The sequence below is a fragment of the Colletotrichum orchidophilum genome (assembly GCF_001831195.1).
Source record: "Colletotrichum orchidophilum strain IMI 309357 chromosome Unknown Scaffold_92.1, whole genome shotgun sequence".
In the NCBI taxonomy this organism is placed as follows: domain Eukaryota; kingdom Fungi; phylum Ascomycota; class Sordariomycetes; order Glomerellales; family Glomerellaceae; genus Colletotrichum; species Colletotrichum orchidophilum.
Genome location: NW_019173048.1, coordinates 160671 through 180703, shown reverse-complemented (window position 1 = coordinate 180703; position 20033 = coordinate 160671). Strand labels below are relative to the sequence as shown.

General features: G+C 51.7%; 7 protein-coding genes across 7 annotated transcripts; 4 read left to right on the top strand and 3 right to left on the bottom strand.

Moving 5' to 3' along the window:
* Window positions 1–696: 696 nt before the first annotated feature.
* CORC01_09873 (uncharacterized protein) lies at window positions 697–1959 on the top strand (the record flags this gene model as incomplete). Its single annotated transcript, XM_022621502.1, has 1 exon — window positions 697–1959. One exon carries the CDS (start codon window positions 697–699, stop codon window positions 1957–1959), a length of 1263 nt encoding a protein of 420 aa, XP_022472017.1.
* Window positions 1960–2763: 804 nt separating this feature from the next.
* On the bottom strand, window positions 2764–4235 carry CORC01_09872 (uncharacterized protein; the record flags this gene model as incomplete). The annotated part of the gene is made up of 5 exons (XM_022621501.1): window positions 2764–2780; window positions 2857–3346; window positions 3611–3675; window positions 3751–3790; window positions 4167–4235. 5 exons carry the CDS (start codon window positions 4233–4235, stop codon window positions 2764–2766), a joined length of 681 nt encoding a protein of 226 aa, XP_022472016.1.
* A 1219-nt stretch (window positions 4236–5454) lies between these two features.
* Window positions 5455–5853, top strand: CORC01_09871 (uncharacterized protein; the record flags this gene model as incomplete). Its single annotated transcript, XM_022621500.1, has 1 exon — window positions 5455–5853. One exon carries the CDS (start codon window positions 5455–5457, stop codon window positions 5851–5853), a length of 399 nt encoding a protein of 132 aa, XP_022472015.1.
* A 2030-nt stretch (window positions 5854–7883) lies between these two features.
* On the top strand, window positions 7884–9294 carry CORC01_09870 (fructosyl amino acid oxidase; the record flags this gene model as incomplete). Its single annotated transcript, XM_022621499.1, has 2 exons — window positions 7884–9025; window positions 9093–9294. The coding sequence occupies 2 exons, from the start codon at window positions 7884–7886 to the stop codon at window positions 9292–9294; spliced, it is 1344 nt and encodes a 447-aa protein (XP_022472014.1).
* Window positions 9295–9421: 127 nt separating this feature from the next.
* Window positions 9422–11088, bottom strand: CORC01_09869 (O-methylsterigmatocystin oxidoreductase; the record flags this gene model as incomplete). Its single annotated transcript, XM_022621498.1, has 2 exons — window positions 9422–10508; window positions 10568–11088. The coding sequence occupies 2 exons, from the start codon at window positions 11086–11088 to the stop codon at window positions 9422–9424; spliced, it is 1608 nt and encodes a 535-aa protein (XP_022472013.1).
* A 1609-nt stretch (window positions 11089–12697) lies between these two features.
* On the top strand, window positions 12698–14102 carry CORC01_09868 (uncharacterized protein; the record flags this gene model as incomplete). The annotated part of the gene is made up of 5 exons (XM_022621497.1): window positions 12698–12880; window positions 12956–13063; window positions 13138–13511; window positions 13573–13640; window positions 13708–14102. 5 exons carry the CDS (start codon window positions 12698–12700, stop codon window positions 14100–14102), a joined length of 1128 nt encoding a protein of 375 aa, XP_022472012.1.
* Window positions 14103–14363: 261 nt separating this feature from the next.
* Window positions 14364–17404, bottom strand: CORC01_09867 (uncharacterized protein; the record flags this gene model as incomplete). The annotated part of the gene is made up of 3 exons (XM_022621496.1): window positions 14364–15255; window positions 15331–16543; window positions 16624–17404. The coding sequence occupies 3 exons, from the start codon at window positions 17402–17404 to the stop codon at window positions 14364–14366; spliced, it is 2886 nt and encodes a 961-aa protein (XP_022472011.1).
* Window positions 17405–20033: the final 2629 nt, after the last annotated feature.

The window sequence follows — 20033 nt, the reverse complement described above, 5'->3', positions numbered from 1 at the left end:
GGAAAAGTCCAGGGAATTGACTGGGCAATAATGGGCCCGTCACATGACGATGATGGCCACAGCGTATTACCTAAGCCCAAATTTAAGATTTGGCCCCTTTTCCCCCCTGTCACGTTCGTCGGTCGTCGTTTGTCGTTCGTCGCCCATGACCCGAACGAACCGTTCAGTTTTGCATAAGCTGCCGCACTCTGCGTCCCCTTGCGTCCCGCGTCCCCTTGCGTCCAGCCTAAAGGGTTCCCATGAAGAAAAGGACTTGTGGCGAAACATGTCTTGAACGCGCGGTACCTTGATTCTCTGAAAACTTCCCATTTCTCCCTTTTGCAGTTTGCAACTTGTTTCTTTGTCCTCGTCTCATCTCTCTCGTCTGCTTTTCACGCCACCCCCCAAGAGATTGGTTGCAGCTGGTCTGACCCTCCATCCATCCCTCCCTCCATCACTCCATCCCACCCGAGTCCCGCGAGTGTATGTATGAGTGTGTATGTGGATGGCCCGCAGCGAGTTCTGCAACGCAACCAACCAACCCACATTCATTCACCCGTCGGGTCGTGTTTCACTGAAGCAGCAATGAGACTCACTGTCTCAGAGTGTCATACCAGCCAGCGTGCCTGATACACACAACCACTACCACCACCACTACCACCCTTCACCACTCTAAATCGACGACCGCAACCACAGCAACAAGGCGGTCGCCAAACCATGATGGACTCTCACGACAATCGGACTGCCGGCGGCGACAACAACCACAGCGCCGCAATGGACGCCGCCGCCGCTGCCAAACCATCTCACAGCACCCGGCGGCACAAACCCTCCGCCTCCCTGGGCTCCTTGTACGAAGTCCTCGCCGACCTCGACGACAACCAGCTGCAGTACCTCATCCAGGAGATGAACCACACAGGCCACCAAAACGTCCCCGTGTCCCAGGCCGTCTCGGCGTTCGAGGCCTTGAGCCCATCCGCTGAGCCCTTTGCCGTCGCCGAGACGGGCTTCCACGCCCCCGCGCCCGACTCGCCGGCCCGGGAACGGGAACGGGAACCGCCGCGTCACCTCTCAAAGTCGCGTCGAGGAAGGCTCTCTCTGCAGACGGCGTTCCAGAGAGCTCCGTCATTGAAACTGAGACAGCGGCAGCAGCAGCAGCAGCAGCAGCCAGATCTTGACAATGCGAGAGAGGACCATCTTCGCCGCAGCAGCACCATCCCCTACGTCTCCGAAGGACCTCAGATCCACCGGTCTGCCAAGGGCTATGGTGACCTAGTCTCCGGTCCCGAGAGCAGCCGCACACCGCCTGCCGGCGGCCCCGTCGTCATAAGCGGGCTGTCCGAACCGACGACACGGCCCCGTCGGTACGAGGACGCCGTCATCCAACCTCCACCACCACCACAACCAACACTATCTCATCAACAACCGCAACCGCGTCGGCCCTCCACCAACGGACCCCGAACGGGGCCACCCGCCTACCGCCGGATTCCCCGGCCGGACTTTAACCTCCCTGACGGGATAACAGTCACTGACCTCCTCCACCTTCTCGAGATGGAGTACCTGTCCTCGAATCGACAGCCATCCCCTCCCTCTCGCAGATCCTCCTCCTCCTCCACCTCCTCATCCATCTCCCGCCCCTCCAACTCGTCACCCTCGCCCTCATCACCAGCCTTAGCCACGCGCCTCTTCCCCCCACCATCAAGATCATTCTCCCAGGCCCCCAATCTACACGGCCACTCGCCCCTACGAAGGTCCTCGTCGCGGTTGGACCTCGCCCTGGGCGCGGAGCAATCAGCCTCCGGAGCCGCCGAGATTGGAATGGGTATGCTCGAGCCCCGCCAGCTGCGGTCCGTCTCGCTCGGATTCCCCGTGGCCACGTCCATGTCCATGGACGCGTTGAGCCGGAGTCTTAAGGGCGAGACGCGCCCTCCAGCACCCGCGCCTGTCTTTGAAGGAATCTCTGACGTGTTGGAGAACCAGTAATTTGCATCTCACGCCAGGAATCAAAGTTGGAAGATGGGTAGCCTGCCCATGGCGCGTATTGTTCCTTGCCGTGCATCGTGGCTCGGCCTCAGCTGATAAGTGGCAATGCTAGTCATGGTGGCGATGGTGCAGCAGGATCAACGTCAGTTATAACAGGCAAATATGACAGCAATGGCGGAGGGAGGCAGCAAACACGTTGCAAATAGCTGGACTGAAAGGAATGGAGGGACTTCTGCTCCCCAGGGACAAGGCACATGCTCGACACACTCGTCCTACACCAAAGACTGTATGCGGTGGCAATCTTCCCTCGATGAAAGTAGCGCATTGAGGGTGGAGAAGTGATTCGCGAGGAACGAAGCAGGGAGCCCGGCAGCACATATTGCCCAGCCAAGACGCAGCCAGCAGCGAGCTGCGGAAGAGCTGCTTTCTCGCGGTCGGTTCAACTGCATCTATCTGACGCCCACTCTGGCCAGCCAGCCATGCACAATGCAACCAGGAGCACTGTCATTGGAAAGAGTTTGGAAACAAATATACTAAATAGAGCGCTACGATACCCAGAATGCAATGAAAGGATATTACAATGGACGTTATGACGGATTTCTACTGTTAGACATGTCGAAGCCAGCAAGACTGTGAGACATCCAACCCGCCATCATCGCTGCGAGAAAGATGCTTTTCGCTTGGGAATAGGCAATGAGAGTCCTCCAACCCATCATCATCAAGAGTCCCTCGCCATTCAATTGAATCCAGCCGTGCATACACGCAGAATGAGCACGCGTAACCAGTTTGGGTCACTGTAGGCGGCTACCGGGGCGGAATTGCTACACAGGATCCGTTAGCATTCCGCCTAAGGACAAAGACGACGAGTCACGAGAAGGCCAGGTGTGTTTGACTTACGGTCTGCATCTTCCCATCGGCCAAAAGCGCCAGCTATCCGGTCCCGGAAGCGTAGTCTGGGTAGATTTCTTGGTCGGTTGGTCAAAAAGTTGAGCCAGTGCCGGTGTCGGATTTCTGGGGCAGCCCGGTCCCACCATTCATCGGTAGGGGGTCGTCGACCTTCCCCTTCTTTGCGGGCCTTGCGGGATGCCTTGCGGAAACGACGCCAGTACTCACGAACGAGCCGAGGATAGTAGGTTCTCATCCACACCTCGTCAACGTTTCCAGCATTTCGGTCACCCTGGCCTTCATATACAACACGAAAGACAAGTCGATTGTCCTGGCTAACGTGGTGGCCCCGGATTTTGATGACCTTTGTAGTAGATTTATCCCAAGCAAGGACGTCTTTGCGATCCAGAAGTTCAAAGTGATCCGTCCAAGAGTTGGTGTCACCAAGCTGGACAATGTACTCCGGTACCCAGACGTCTTGCTGGTCGCCAACTGAATTTCGCTAATGTGTTCGAAGTTGGAGTCTGGTCTCGTCGTCGGGATCGAATCTGTGGTCAGTGACTCTGACGTATTCCCACTCCTGTTTAGTTCCGTACGGTACGAGTTTCACTTTGCCCCCACCGCCAAAACGTGACGGCTTAAAGGCAAGCATTTGTTTCGGTACGTATTCATTTTGCGGCTCCGTGTATGTTGGTGGAACTAGATGCATCATTTCAGGACACCTTGGCCGCGATAAAGAAAGGAAAGAGAGTGGGCTGTGTCTTACATAAGGAAAGCCAGCCCAGTTCTGGCCTGGTGCTATCATGATACCACCCGTCAAGCGGTCTATCACTAGGATGCGCAAGACATGTCAGATAGAAGCTGCAAGGTGTCGGGTGCCGGGAAGACGAGATGGAGAGAACTCACACAATGCGAGGCACTCCGACGACGGTGAGTAGACGATCAGCTATGGTGGTCATCAAGTCCATGACTACTGCAGAAACCGTGCTGGGACTTTGCTGAGTTGCGCAAAGGTGCGGTGTTCGTTGTGGAAGCGTATGGTCTGTGGGAGAGGGTGCTCGGCTGTTCGAGAGAGGAGCCGTTGGAAAGTGATGATGGATGCTGGTGTTCTTTTGCGGTGTAATCTTCTGTTGAACTGTCAAAGCGATGAACTGGAGATGCGGCAATGTTGGTGATGGTAGACTGTTGTGCCGTGACGATACGAAGGTTATGGAAGAAGAAGTAGAGGAGGAGGAGGAGGAGGAAGTTGAGAGGAAGCAGAGAGGGAGGGGCAAAGTCTCTGCCACGGCAAGTACATACACTTGGGCGGACATTACTCCTACCTCGAATGCTGCGACGTAGTTGCTCATCGCCTGCACCTTCTTCTCATTACTGTGAGGCGTAGCTGCCATAGGATCTGGTTCTCGGTTCTTGCGGACCATGTCTCCTCCGTGCTTAGTCACTCTGGCGCAACGGGGCGGAAGACACCTTGGAGCATCAAATTGCGGCACCCATCGACGAGAGTCCCACGGCCCTTGTTTCATCAACTTCATCTCAGCTCAGCCAAATTCACTTCACTTGCCCACTCTTGGTTTCTCTCATTCTGCCAATTTCGAGTCATCTTCTGATATCACTTCATAAATCATCTATTCAAAAATCCAACGCCAGCGGTCTTGAGGCATTGGTGACGCTTCAATGATTTCCATCGTTCAAGGTTGGTTTGATCTGTCACAGAGCTTGTCGGAAAGTATCTTGTCCCAGATATCTTCGATCATGACTTCTGTAACTAGGATGCCTTTCCTCAAGCTGAATGTCGAATAGCTTGGTATTGTCAGACGGCTTGAGGTAATTTGAGCCAACTGACAGAAGATTCGGCACAATGAATGGGCACCCCTGCCCCTTGCTGCGGCGCAGTACGGACGTCATGTCAGCGGGCTCACCCAATTTAAGCCAGACATCATGATGGATATTGGCCGCAAGAAGCGGGTTTTCGAAATCTGGGTTCGTCCATTGGTTGAATAGAAACTGGCTTTGATGTAGCCCATGGGTATCGCGTGGAGATTCCGACAACCAACAGTCAGTTCGGTGTTGATAGACAAGTCGGCGTTCGGCCGCTGATGCCTCCAACACCGACCGGGCGACAGGGGTTGTCATGTTGTCTCATTTCTTGTTGTTGGTGGCGTCAACGGCGCAGACCCAAAGAGGAAGCAAACAATTGTCGTTGCTACCAACAAGTGTCAGTCCATTGAGAGCCAGAATCGCTGGGAAGATCGAGGCACCCCCCCTGAGTTCGCAAAGACCGGCGCAAGCTTCGCTCTTTCATCCCCAGAAGTAATGGCAGGCGACGCTATTCTGAGATCGCTTGTTGTATACTAATTCTCACCGCTCGCAGCTTGCAACTGCGGCTGAACTCGATTGACAATCGCATACGCTTTTCAATCACTCCTAGACGTCGTAAGAGCATTCCCCCCACCCCCACTACCGCGGCACGTGAACTGTGAGACTCGGATTCGAACATCGCCAGCGCGTACCAGGCTCCGATGGCATTTTAATCCATATGAAAAGCTAACCGATAAGTCAATTGATTCAGTCGTAGATTTTGCAGAACTCGACCGAGAAACTCCCTCAGAAATGGCCGCCGAAACGCCCAAGACAGGGCACACCGCTCCACTTGAGCCGAGACCCATTCCCGCAATCCCATGGGAGCACCAAAGACCACCTCCCCAAGAATTGGATCCAAAGGCCGAAGAATTCCGATGGGCATACCACCGAGTCAAGCTGGTCATCGAACTGTTGGAGTTCCGATCGCAGAAGAAAAGGTCACTCTTTCGCGACGTACCGACTAGGCTCCGCCAAGCCCGACAGAAAAAGCGCACAATGAAGATGATGATAATTGAGGCACACCGACAGTACAAGGAGCAAGAGATGATGGATGGCGACGGGACGGGGACTCAAATCAGGGAGGAAACGGTCTATGATACGGCTGAAGCAGGAGCAGGGATGCCAACGAGATTGAAATTCACAGATTGATCAGGGAAGAACCGGGCCTCCGATATCTACTCTGCCTTTTTGATTCTGGAATTCGATTTCTTCTAGATTTGTAAATGAGCCGCCATTATGATACAAGAAATAGACTACCGAGAGCCGAGAAGATATGGGCTGGATATTTCTTCAGGCTCCGATGCTACCGAGTTGAATATCGTTGCTCGATGTCACCCCGTTAAAGTTCGCTAACTGATGAAGATTACTCTTGTTCATTCTGGTTTAGATAAAGAACAACCTGTACTTGGCTCGCAAACAATGTGATCTGCGTGAGGTTGGCCCAAAAAGCTAGCAACACATCCACATTTCAGTCAGCTATATATGTGTCAACCAATGAAGGCGCCGAATAACGAGGCTTCAGAAAGATCGAAGTCCATCTTTTTAGTGACCCCCTTATGGTCACAATCCTCCGCCTCGTCATCATCCTCGTCCGTCTCGTCTCTTCCGTCGCGACGGTTGTTAACCACTAAGCGGCGGTTATTAATTAAGTAAAATATTAGGATTAATTAGTCGGCCGACTCCGGATTCTTCTCCTCCCGGTCTAGCTTCTCGAAAAGTTAAATAAGCTCTTTTATATTAATTATTATATTTTTTATTTTATATTTTAGCATAATAAAATGCGACTAATAGAATACGTATACTTTAAATAGGTACGAGAACTTCTTAATTAACACCTTATAGGTCTGGTCGAGCATAGACGCCGGTATTAAGATATTAGACGGTAAATAAACGGCATCCGGGTTTTCACAGTTGTTCACCTTGTGGCGGGCAATCACCTCCGCCAAAGCAAAGAATGCTATGATCGTTTGACTGATGCCGCACTCGTTCGCCAGAATCCCACCCCGGACGGGATGGGACCTTCGAGCGGAGTCATTTAGACTTATGCTCAATGGATTGACGTCTAATTTCAAATTAAACAACTCGATAAGTCGCACATCAAGGGCATAGTTACCAGGCCCTCCATCCACGACTATCAGGCTTCTGGGCCGTGAAAGATCCAAATGTAATTGGTGGACTGGACTTTTAATCATTGCCGACGGCTGCAATATCACCCATATGATAGACCGAAGAACCTCGGGACTTGGTCCATTGAAAAATCAAATTCAGGAAGGGCTCCGAGATTACTATTAATTACCCCATCAGTGAAGTCTAGCGAACTCATCGATGAATGATGACGCCAAGTCTTACGTACTTCTTTCCATCGATGTATGAACTCAGGCCTGGAAATTTAAGGAAGTGATTCTGTGTGACAGCCTCCGAAGAGAGTAGTTTATTTCATTTCGCACGACCTTAAAATCGCCGCCCACAACGATGGGACGATGATAAACTGGAAGAAGAGCAGTAGGAAGAGAATGCCAGCCCAAGATGTGGTAAAATATAACCAGCTCGAGAAGCAGGGTGAGTAGGGTAACCATTTCACATAGAGTAGAACCAGGACGTTCATCAAACTTTACAGGCTTGTTAGTATCTTTCAATTAGAAATTGAAACGATCTGCCAGACTTGAGCCCCGACCACAACCGCCAATTTGTAAAGGCGCTAGTTTGAAGGCCTGACATATACTAATAAAAGCGTGGAACGCAACTGTCGACGTTGATATGCAACTCCAGTTTTTACAAATTACTCCATCGAGTGCAAGAACATGGCAAAGAGACATAGCCACCTGACAGTAAAGCCAAGTAGATGCATCAACGCGAGTGCCGAAGTCATGTGCTCCAACCCCGCCCTTTCCGTCGTCATGCCCCAAAGTCAAAATTGGAGTGCGGAGGACTTTCTGGGGTCCCCGCGAAACGGAAAATAACACCCGCATGGGGGTTTCTCGGGGTTTCGGCAGAGTCGGAGACTATTATTATCGCGTTCCAATATGTGTTACTGTGGCCAAGGGACTGTTAAAAGGACGTTGCATTCCAACGAGGCAGAGTTGCGATGAACTCTCCCCTTGTCATCGTTGGATGCTTAAAACCTTCAAAAGTCCCTTTCCACCACCAAGGAGGCCGAAACCAGTCGTGACGCAAACAGTATGGCCGAGCCGAGCGTTCTCGTCGTAGGTGGCGGAACATTCGGCACTTCCACCGCGTACCACCTATCGCGAACCTATCAAGACGCCAGCCGCGTAACGGTGGTCGACCGAGGGACTCCCTCTGGCCCTGGCGCGAACAAGGCCGCCGCTATAGATGTCAATCGGATCATCCAAACAAACTACGTGAGGCCGCTGTACTGTAACCTCGCCAACGAAGCCATCCATCCGTGGTTCTGGGATCTCAATCTCGGTCATTTCTTCCGCAAGACCGGATGCGTTACCATTGATGAAGAAGATAATCAGTTCACCGACGCCGTGCGGAGGACACTCCAGCAACGAGGCTCTGATTACACCAAGGACTTCAATGTGCAAGAGGCCCGGAAGCGATGGAAGCCCTTCGAGGGTATGGAAACCAACGGGCTAGGGACGGCATTCTTCAATCCAGAAGCTGGATGGTGCGACGCTGCACTAGCGACTCCGAATCTGATGGCCGCGGCGGAAAGAAACGGTGTGAAAAGGGTTACTGGCGAAGTGGATGAGTTGTCGTTTGATCTTTCGCGCAAGAGACTGGTGGGTGTGCGGATGAAAGACGGCCGGCGCTTGACGGCAGACCAAATCGTTCTCTCAGCAGGGGCCTGGACAAGCCATCTGCTCGCGCCAATAGAAACTCTGCTGCACATCGCCGCTCGCGACCGAATCGAACGGCAAATCACAGCGGTTGGAAGGATTTCAGCCTACTATGAGCTATCGCCCAAAGAGACAGAGGACTTGTGCGAAGCCGGGATGCCGATTGTCATTTACAAATCCAGCGGCATAGTGACGCCGCCATCACGGGAGAACCGGACGCTAAAGATCAATGACCTTCAAACCGAGTTCGTCAATGGAGTGACCGTATCTGCAGGGACTACGGTATCTGTTCCCTCTGAAAGGGCCCAGGACGATGTGCCCCAAAAGTTGAAAGATGAAAGCCAAAAGCTCCTGAACATCATGATGCCCGAGTTTGCGCAGAGGAAGAGTCCAACCCGATGGCGAATATGCTGGGATGCAAAGATCCCAACAGAAGATTGGCTACTCTGCCGGCATCCCCATCCACAGCTTGAAAACCTGTTTCTTGCCGTCGGCGGAAACTTTGACACCTACAAGTATGTTCACCTTTCTTGAGAGGGGTACCGTATGATATTGCTCGTCCAACTGACGGATCACAACCAGATTCCTCCCAATCGCAGGCAAATACTTGTCCAATGTCCTTCAAGGGAAGAGTAATGGCCCGGAAAAGGATGCTGCGTGGGCCTGGAAAAGTGAAGCCACTCTGATGAATGCCGACAGGAGAGAACTGGGCCCCAAGTCGAGAATATCGTCATTACCCGAGTTCCGATCGTTTGAAGACAGTAGCCGGCCATCCAAACTGTAGTCTGGTCATGATGGTTAGAGCTACATCACATTCCGTACCCTGGAAAACATAGGGTCACCTCGAGCGTTGAAATCAAAATATGATGCGTTTGAAAAATTAGCGAAATAAGATTGATAACCACAAACAATTAGTTCCTAACCTCGAAATCGTCTGGATTTTGCAAAAGGGCGGCATCGCTAGACTCGAATGGATACTTCCTCTCAACTTGCCTAATCAACTCTACATGCTGCTCGCTCCGCGGTGTGACTCTCAACGGAAATGTAGTGGGGTACGTCAGAACGCCCGGCTTCGGCTTCACATCTAGTTCCACTTCCTTGCCATTCGTATCCAAGGCCCTACCGATCGTGAAAGCCGCCAATGTCTGCGCCACGTTAAGAAAGAGGCTAGAGTCGGCAAAGAACCGGCCCGGGCAGATCCGACGGCCGTATCCAAAGGCTTCCGTTGTAGGGTCAGGTTCATTGCGTGGAGGGAGGAAGCGGTCGGGGTTGAACAATTCAGGATCGGCGTACACATCTGGGTCGTGGAGGAACCAATAAACGGACGGGAGGACGAAGGCGCCCTTGGGAATCCGATATCCCTCGTACTCAAACTCTTCCGTGGTGGTATGAGGGAAGCCCATGGGCACAATCGGCCACCATCTGGACGTCTCTTTGACCAAGGCGTCCACATACGGCAGCTTTTCGCGGTCTTCAAAGGTGGGGAGGCGATCAGATCCAATGACACGATCAATCTCCGCCTGGGCTTTGCGCTGGACGTCGGGAAACTTGAGCATAGCCAGCGCAAAAGTGGTCAGAGTGATGACGGTGGTATCCGCGGCCGCACCGTAAAGGCTCGCTGCGGACCAGATGACGGCGTTTTCATCCTCTTTGCTCAACTCGCCTTTTTCGTCCTCTGCCAGCTGGTGGGAGAGTTTCGACACGTACGACGGTCGATTGGTAAGTGAGGCCAGCTGATGTTGAACAAATTCGTAAGGAATATAGGCCGATGCTTGGATGGATTTGCGCCATCTCCGAGCAGTCTTTTTGAAAGAGGCACCCGGGAAACTTTCAGGGAGGTACTGGAGGGCTGGGATGATGTCCACAAGCCATGCCATCGGACTCGCGGCGAGAGAAAATTCAGTCATCATCTTCTCAATGAGCTCCACCAAAACGTCGGATTCATGAGGTTCGATGGCGTAGCCGTAAGCCATCTTAAGCACGGTGGCAGCAGCAGTACTAGTATTACACCCCCAATTAGCTCTGACTCTCTTTGCTATTCTTCTGCTCAGACTCACGTCTTGTAGTGTTCCAGTAGCTTTTCAGGCTCCCCCAGGGACCGCACGAGCTGTCGCCCTACTTCGCTTTCCTGGACGTTACGGAACTGCGACGCAGAGACCTTTGTACCGAGTTCCTGATGAAGAAACTTGCGATAGCGGCGAAACATGGGGGTATAACCTTGACAAAGAACGATGGATTCGTAGCCGCACAGCTTGTTGGCCATGACCATGGAAGGTCGGCCTGATGTCTTACTTGCATTTTGGTCTAGCAAGTCATGCGCCATCTTCTTGTCGTGAACGATCACGAGCGTCATGCCCATGACCGTTACAGAGCTGATTGCCCCATACAAATCCTTGTGCTTGAGCCAGTGTAGATGCTCGGGCGTGCCTTCAGGAGGGAAATCTCGAATGTTTCCTAGCACAGGGAGGGGCTTCGGACCCGGCGGAAGTTTAAGTTGATTTGGATTCCGCGTGCGGCTATACACTACCAAGGTCGCCAGAGCGACTATGCTCCATAACGTCCACAGAATAAGACTCATGCTGGCAGACACTTTACCGCCGTGAGAATGATCTTTGGGAGAGCGATGGTGAGTTGAGCAACACCTGAACCGAGATGGTGAACAAAGATTGTGGCCCGGGAGTATGCCGACTATGAAGGGGAATCAATCGCACGTGCCTGCCATCCTGCTACATTGAAGACGCCCCTGGCGCGCTCCGACAAAGGCCTCAACATAATCAGAGAGCATGTCTACGGTTGCTGTGGATCCGAGGTTGGTCCAACTGCGTATTGCTATGATGAAAGGCGACTTTTGATAACACATGCAAGGGCATTCTTCAACGAGCTGTCTCCAGGGACAAGAACTGGAAGGCGTTGTTGGATTGAATGAAGAGATCTTTGGACCTGGCAACATGCACCAGTGTGGCATCATCCGGAGTACGTTATTGGCTTGGCTGCAGGGTGTTGGAGTTCTATCCCGTCTTCCACCTGCAGCCGGTGAGCAGCCGATCCAATGATGCATCACGCATTGCTGAAGACACAGTAAGACGGGCGTGGCGGAGATTGAAGCTGCACGTCAGTTGGCCGGTCATCAAATACAGACTTATGAGACGCAGACAGACCTTGGAAGCCGGAAAGCGTCGCTGCATATGACGACGAGGACCTTTTGAGCATGATTTTGAGGGGTGGGCTGGCGAGGCAGTGCTGTTGAGTTCATCAACCCTGCTTTTCATGATCTGATCAGAACGAATGTGACATGCTCGTAACATGGATTACCAGGTCGCTTCATGTAAGGTACGTGTCGTTGCACGAGTATAGGATCCCTGGCCACAGGACGCAGTGAACCTCGCCGCCCCGTTCCATGCGCAAAATCTGGCCAAAGTGCCAGACTCTATCAAAGGCACCAAATGCTACCTGGATTCTAGCTCAATTCGACACCAGACCTTCTACAGCTCGCAATCCGTGGCTGCAGCATTCATCCGATACCCATGCCCAATCCCTGCTAGCTTCCCTGCGGCCGCTAAAGGGGGAAGCGGGCCGGCCTGCGACGACGTTGCAATGGGACCTAGTCTGTAGCTGCAGATTCCAAGGCATCATTCGATGTGATGTGATGTGTGTCACTCATTCTGCAAGAGTCCCAAACAGTATAATAGAATAGGCGAAACCACATGAAGAAGTCCGCTGCAGATGAAATCCAAGAAGCCGGTGTGCCTCAATGCTGGCGCGGCCTGAAACTGGCTAAACTCGATTCCATGCCCATCTTCTCCTAAAGAAACCTTCACCTGTTCCTGTAGTCACTTGCTCAGTTCAATCTTTAAGCGAAGTAAGACAGGCAAATGCTCATGCAGTGTCTTGGCCATTCCTGCCACTGACTCCTGGTCGTAGCTGTTCCGCTTCAGACTTTGGTTCGGCTTCCTGCTCATAGATCCGGTCTCTGTCACCCTCGGCTAGGTGCTATCCGAATCTTCAATCTCAACCGTGCCGAGGATGAAAGCCTAGATTTCGAGACGGAAAGAAATCAATATGACCTTCTATAATCTTGTCGACCCTCCTCTTCTGTCTCCTTCATAAGACCAATGATTCTTCTTTTTGTGCGTTATCTACAACTCCACGTTCAGCTGGTATGAGCCCGCCATCATAAATCAGAAGCCATGGGGAATGTTCCAACCGATGAGGACATCGCCTGGATGATGGCACACATCAGCGACTCCACGGTTCCCGACATCATTATTTGCTGCGTCATCTGTAGTATTGCTTCGGTCATCGTCTTGGCCCTACGCATCTGGTCAAGATTCCAGGTCGGCCTCAAGCCCATATTCAGTGACTGGCTGATAGTTGGTTCGTTGGTAGCGTAATTCCTCCCGAAAGATACAGGTTTCAAAGCGCTTACGAGTCACGGCAACCCATAGTTTTTCTACATCGCCTTCTGCATAGTCTTTGCCTTGTCGACTAGGTATGGAGCTGGCAGACACATCATTCTCGTGACGGACCCAGCAGAAATGCGCATCTTGACTATTGTACGTCGATATTCGTTCGAGGCCCAAGGTTCGCAAAGACAGAAACGGACACGAAGCTGATTCTCGTATTGTAGCTCAATATCTGCAATCCGATCCTGTATGGTGTTTCCAGTGTCCTGGTCAAATGGAGCATCCTCGCGTTATATCTTGCCATCTTCCCCCAGAGGAAGTTCCACTACTGGGTTCACTTCGTGGGCACCGTCAACGTACTCAACGGAGTTGCCATTATCCTAGTCAGCTGCCTCCAGTGCCGCCCGCTCGAAGCATTATGGAATCCGGCGGTGGAAGGCACTTGCATCAATTTCAGTTATTTCAGCGTCTTCAACAGCCTCTTCAATTTTCTGTTGGACGTGGTCATTCTCCTCACGCCTCTTCCCCTCGTTAAGCAACTCAACTCGTCGACCCGGAAGAAAGTCCTGCTATCGATCAACTTTGCGCTAGGTGGAAGGTAAGCTATCGGCTAGAGCAGTTCATTCGGACTTGTACGTCATGCTAATGCGATGAAACAGCGCTTGTATAGTCGCAGCTATCCGCGTGCCCTACGCAAGGCGAGTAGGAGGCACCGTGAACCCAAGCTGTAAGCTCTCCAATATCTTGGCCCAAGAAACCAATGAGAAGACTCCATACTGATTGAATTGTCCAAGGGGACATGATCCCGGGCGGATTGCTCTGCGTAGTCGAGGTTGCGGTTGCCCTTTTGACCGCGTCCCTGCCTACCTACCGCCCTTTGCTGGGGTTTCTCGGCATCACCACCACATCCAACTCCCCGTCCAACTATAAACGAGGTAACTTGCATAATTCGAGCAGTTTTGGAGGCAATCAAGTCAGCACCCACATCACGAGCGGCAGGGACATATCGTCTCAGCGGGCAGGCATTAGCATCACGGATGATATCTCGTTGACGACGCACACATACGTAGGAGGAGAATGGGTACGAGTGGCAGACGAGGATGACGATGCTGCTGGCTTGGTAGTGTCCAACAAATCGACCCCATACGCGCGAACGGTAAGTAGTACATTGAGCGATAAGTTGTATTAAGGGGGGCATTGCATCCGAAGAAAACTGGCAACACAAGGTAGAAGGGCATCAATAATTGTGTTAAAGCGAGAACATTGTCATTTATTCCTCGTGTCTTTCGCCGTGACCATGATTAGAAAACTCCCAGAAATCATTCGGACATGATGTTTAGGATAGATTCGAGCTCTTCTGAGTTCCTCCCTCACAGAGCAACATCTGCAGCATGCTTCCCTGCGCCGTTCCAGAAAGCTGCCCGATTCAGTCAATCTGCTGCTGTGATTCCTAGACGCCTCTCATTCTCATGGCTGCTTTGAATATCTTGGCAAAGTCAGCCACATGCTCTCTGTTGAGCATTTTCGCATGAATACCTGGGCAATCATGAAACTCCACCCCAGTTCGCGCGAAACCGGCCCAGAGGCCAAGCTTGTTCTCTTGCCAGTCCTGTCGATCACGGGCCGCATAAGATGGCGGGTCTGCAACGAAGACGTCTAGACTCTCAACCTTGCCGACAGGCTCGTAGGTTTGGACATTGACTCTAAAGTTTTCCGCAATATCTGAAATGAGCTCCAAGCGGTCCACGTTAATGGCTAGGGCACTGGCGCGCTCAGCATCGCCAATTTCAAGGACGTACGACAGCGCCTCGTCGCGGTCAAGCGTGTGCAGATGAGGTGTGATTTTCTTCAAGGTGTCTTCGTCAATGAGTTCCAGGAAGAAGGCAATGTGCAGCAGCACATCAACCCAATCCAAGCCACGCACATAGGGCGCAATGTGTGGCGGGTAGTCGATGCTAGCGAGGAACCTGACTTCACGGCCCTGCTTCTCAAGCACCTTGCCGACCTCAAAGGCGAGCGTGGACCCAAGAGAATAGCCTGCTATCGCATAAGGGCCCTCTGGCTGTGTCTTGCAGATTTCCGCCGCGTAAAGCTCAGCGGTTGCCTCGATGGAGGAGAAGAAGGATTCGCCGGGATTGTACCCGCGACTCCTCAGGGCGTACACGGGACGGGTCGGGAAGTGTGCTGCCAGAGCAATGAACACGAGGATGTCTCCGCTTCCAGGATGAATAAAGAACAAGGGTGTAGCGGATCCATGTGGCTGCAATGGGACAACGGGCGCGTAAACGATTGGGTGTGATACGAGCTGGTCAATGGCGGATGCAATGGCCACCACGGTTGGTCTGCATACGGTCAGGGATTTGCGACTGTGCCTCGGGCGGGCATGACAAGGGTAACAAGGAGAGTTAGGTACTCACGCAGTCAGCAAGACGGACATGGGAATATCAATCTGGGTGCCAATGGCCCCCTGAAGTCTGGATTTCAGAAGGATGAGATGCATCGAGTCGACGCCGTGATCGAAGATGGATGTCTCCACACCAATTTCCATGACGGGCTTCTTCAAGAGCTCGGCTAATATGCCCTGCACGATCTTCTCGCTGGCAGTCCTGGCGCTGCGCCACTTGCGCTGTCTGTCGTTGTCGAGAAGTCGTTGGTCTTCGCGCTCAACCGGTCCGAGCTGGCCACTCTCGAGGGCAGCCCGGATCTTTGAGCGCGAGATTTTGCCGAGCGATGACTTCTCGAGCATGGATGGAGGCAAAGGCACTATGCGTGCTGGTCTCCTGCCCGTGATCAATGAGATTACCCTTGTAATGGCCCTCACCGTCTCAGATCGTGAGCCGAGGTCCTCGTCGCGGAATCGCGGGGAGTAGGCGACGGCGATGCCCTCAGTAGATGATCCGGGAGCGCGGGTTGGGAAACACATCGTGAAAGATGGAGCGACCCCAGGTATTCTCTCGTCATCGAGGGTGTTCTCCAACTCAGCTGCACTCCACTTGACGCCATTGACAATGATGGAATCCTTGATGCGGCCCGCCAGGTGTAGATTTCCAGCATCATCGATCCATGCAAGGTCTCCTGTTCTAAACCATCCGTCCGAAGTGAAAGCCTCTCTCGTGGCCTTTTTGTCGTTGTAATATTGGCTTATAACCACCTTTCCAGTGACGTGAAGCTCGCCTGTCTGGCCTCTTGGGGCTTCGTCGTGAGAATCATGAAGGCTCCTGACGCGCATCTTCATCCCTGGTATGCACGATCCCACGCTCGCGAATTCAACCGAGCGCTCAATGTCATAGGAAGGGCAATATTGGGAATAAATGGAACCCGCGCATGTCTCGGTCATCCCGAATCCTGGGCGTATCACCTCGCCCCTACACCCGAGGCGACGAAGCTCTCGCGTGAGGTCTTGGCAAGTTGCCGTGGGATTTGCCTCGCCGCCTGATACCAAAGCCCTGAGACTTGAGAGATTTGCCGTGCAGCCCGCATTCGATTTCAGGGTGTTTAGAACCATTGCTAGGAAAAAGTTGGGCGCAAAGGTGTAGGTAACGTTATGTCCGTCCAATAGCCGGATGAAGAGCATCGGATCTTGAACCAGGGATGATGCAGGAACATGAATCTCGTTTGCTCCAAGGCTCACTGGGAAGATTGAAAAGATTCAGCTCGTTGAATGTCCACGCACCGCGAGATGCCGCGCCGTAATTGATGGGGTGTCATACTTGCATGCAGATGGACTTCGACCAAGCTTGCCACATGGTCCAATCCGACCCAGCTGAGGAAGATATCGCGGGATGAGGTCCCGTGATATGCACTTTTGCCGTTGACGGCATCAAGAACTTGGCGGTGGCGCAGCGGAACCGCCTTGACGTTGTCTGTGCTACCCGATGTCAACATAAGCGCAGCGGTGCTTTCTGCGCCCGCCTTTTGTCCAGCATCATAGTCCACGAGCTGGCCCACAGAGCCGTTGACTCCATTGGATAGAAGATCCTCGACAGCTCTGAGCTTCAATTGACTCAACTCAAGGAAGTCGGCCGCAAGTTTCGTAGTTGTGAGTATGGTTGGCTCCCTCAGCAGACCATGGAGATGAAGCAGATGCTTTTTGCGTTGCCCAATGTCATTGACCAGCGGAGGGGACATACACGGCAGGAATCCTGCCAACGTAGCAGCCCAAAACCAGACAATACTGTCTCGCTGTGAATCAAAGTGAATCAACAGCACCTGCTCCGGTGACTGAGCCTGGATGAAATCACTGACCAATCTCGCCTTGATGCGTGCTTCTGTCAGCAGCTCACGGTAGGATATGGTAGAAGAATCAGGCCCTGCAATGGTTTCTGAATAGAAACAGAGACTACCATCTGTCTCAGCCGCTCTTTTCAGTAGTTGGGACAGGTTCTGAACAGATTCAAGAGGTTCGAGAGGAGTATTCAAGGCTGCCGACGCCTGAGGTGCATCGGACGATGAGACTTTGAGCGGGGGACCAGCCTCGACGTTGGAAGCCATTGTGAGACGCACAGATAGTAGTGATGAGGAAAATTGATGAATGCGACCGTGGGAGAAAGAGGATTTCAAGAATTCATAGAAGCTTTAAAGCCGAACAGCTCAGTACTAGTATGTTGCGCGAGCATCAACAAAACGTAGCAAACAAACTTAAATACTTGTCCGCGTAATCCACGTTGCACTTTTTGATTGTTTCGAGGGAGCAATCAAAATCATTTAACAGTTTTGCCTTCCGTTGCGAGGGGTATGTTTGCTGCAAATTCCTTTGCGGTTTCTGTTCATCGGCTTGTTGATCCTTGTGGGTGAGAACAGCGGTGTTGTCATCTTTGATTAGGGGGGAATAAAGGGAATGTTCAAGTGAAGCGGGCGAGCTCGCCCCATATGCACACATTGGGCTCGGCCAGAGAAGCGCGCGAGGCGGAGTAGGCTTGACCGCCGCTCCCGGCATTCGAATCCATGTATTGGTTGCTGCCCTGCCACTGAACCCCCAGCCCTCAGCCAAGTGCACAAAAGAATACACGACATCGTGACAGTCTGTCTCGATGCCGACCACGTGTAAGTCCCTACCCGGCTCGGTTGCTTAGCGCCGTAACACTGGCTTACGCCCTTCTAGGTAGAATCTACGTTGGTAGCATCAATGTCGACATTGTTCACGCCACAGCCGCCAACGCAATCCTTCTGTGGGTCGCATCGTCCTGTCAGGTTCTCGTTTGCTCAAGGATGAGAAACTTGTGACGTGGCAATCAACTTACAGTCAAGGTGCCCTAGGAAACAAACGCATGTCAGCCGGGGTAAAGAAATTGATTTGCTTCCTCCTGGTTTGACACACAGGTGTTGCTTACCCTTTTTTCCGATGAAGATGTAAGCGGCATGGCAATAGCCAGACCGGTGAAAACGGTGAAAACAAGAGTGAGGTATTTCATATCGAACTTTGTGTCAGTTTGTTGAACAGAATAGATATTCTTAATGTATGGTTTGTAGATTAAACAGCGGGTGGCTTCTGGGAACAATGAAGCTAGAGGCCCGGGTGAGACACGAGCTTTTATAATTGAAGAGATGCGAATCCTTCGAGGCTGAGTGAAACAGTAGCCTCTCAAGGTCACATCCAGAATCATCTCGGACCTAGTCCACTCCCAATAGCATCTGAGATGCCCACTACAACGTGCAACAACCACACGATGACCCTGTCAACCTTCTGGGTATCCAATCAGCATAGGGGGTCCAGGGAAGTTCCACCTCATAATCCATGGTTTCCCAGGGGTAATGAATGGCAGTATCCCTGAACAGACAAGCATCATATGGTCAAGTGTTGTTACATGGGAACCAGGCCTGACACGAGAGTTACTATCTTGCAGATCTTATAGCACGACTGACAACCAATGTTATCTATCCGTCCTGCGATCTGGAATTGAAGCTCCTCAACTCTACCACAGCAAGCTCACAAGGCAACAATTCAATAGTGCTCGCTTTCAAATGGCTACAAGCGCACGAATCAAATACGCTTCACCCGCCGCCTGGTGAAATGGTGATAGACGTCTCTGAACTGACGCATTACAAATATCAAAAAGGTTTACAGAAATATGTTGATTCGCAGTAGGGTTTCCTGAGAATGGACCTACAGCCTCAGCCAACTTGTAACTTCTCTGCAATATGAGTCGAGGTTGATTCAGATTTTCTAAGTGTTAGTCCATATTGACATGGAGGTACTTTTGACTTGGAGACTAGACATGCATCGGGATTTCATCTTCGACCTTTTCCGGGAGACCTTTTCCATATTGAAAGCCGTGAACTTTTTCAATTCCATTTGGAATTGGCTAAGAGGGTTCAACGCGCCTTCTCTATGCCCACTTGGAAACAACAATGGGCCCTTCGTGTTGAGAGCCAGCAGGGTCCATAGAATTCATACATCAGGACGCAACCATAACAGGTCCGTGTATCTTGCACTTCGATAAAGCCGTCAAAATTGAATCCTAAGCCTTTCCTTAATTAAAGCTGTTTAAGGAAAGTTATCCAAACATAACATGGGCAGTACGTAGCCGATGGCCCTTGTGCAGTGATTCTGTGGAGATATTGTTGGCAGCGATGTCTTGTAGGGGTATTATGTTATGGATTTATTTCCAAAAGATGAGATTTCCCAATACACGTATAGATAGTTAGAATAGTCATCTCACACCAATAGGTAGTGCGGGAAGGAAAGGGCTCAAAAGACATTCCCGATTCTTCATTCATATTTGGCATCACTTTTAAGTCAAGTCATAGGCTTTCGGCTTCGTCTGCACCGTTGATCTAACAAAACCTTCACTGTAAACTCAAAGAAGCCACTTCTATGCATAATGCACGGAGGTGCCTAATTTGCCAGAGCTAGGAGCAACGACTTATTATTATAAATCTTTTCAGACTGAGCAACTCCTCGGCCGTCTAAACCCGCCTAGTGATTGCCGTAAACCAGCATAGAGGCGAATGCTCTGGATTATGTGCCTATTTTGAGCATACCCCTCTCCAGATTTCACTTTGCCCAAGATGGTCTTACTCATGTAAAACCTTTCCTTCTACATGTCATATGAACCTTAGAAACTAGAGATTGACATGACTTACTTCCCTTGAGAGAAAGACTTTTCTGACAATCAACAAA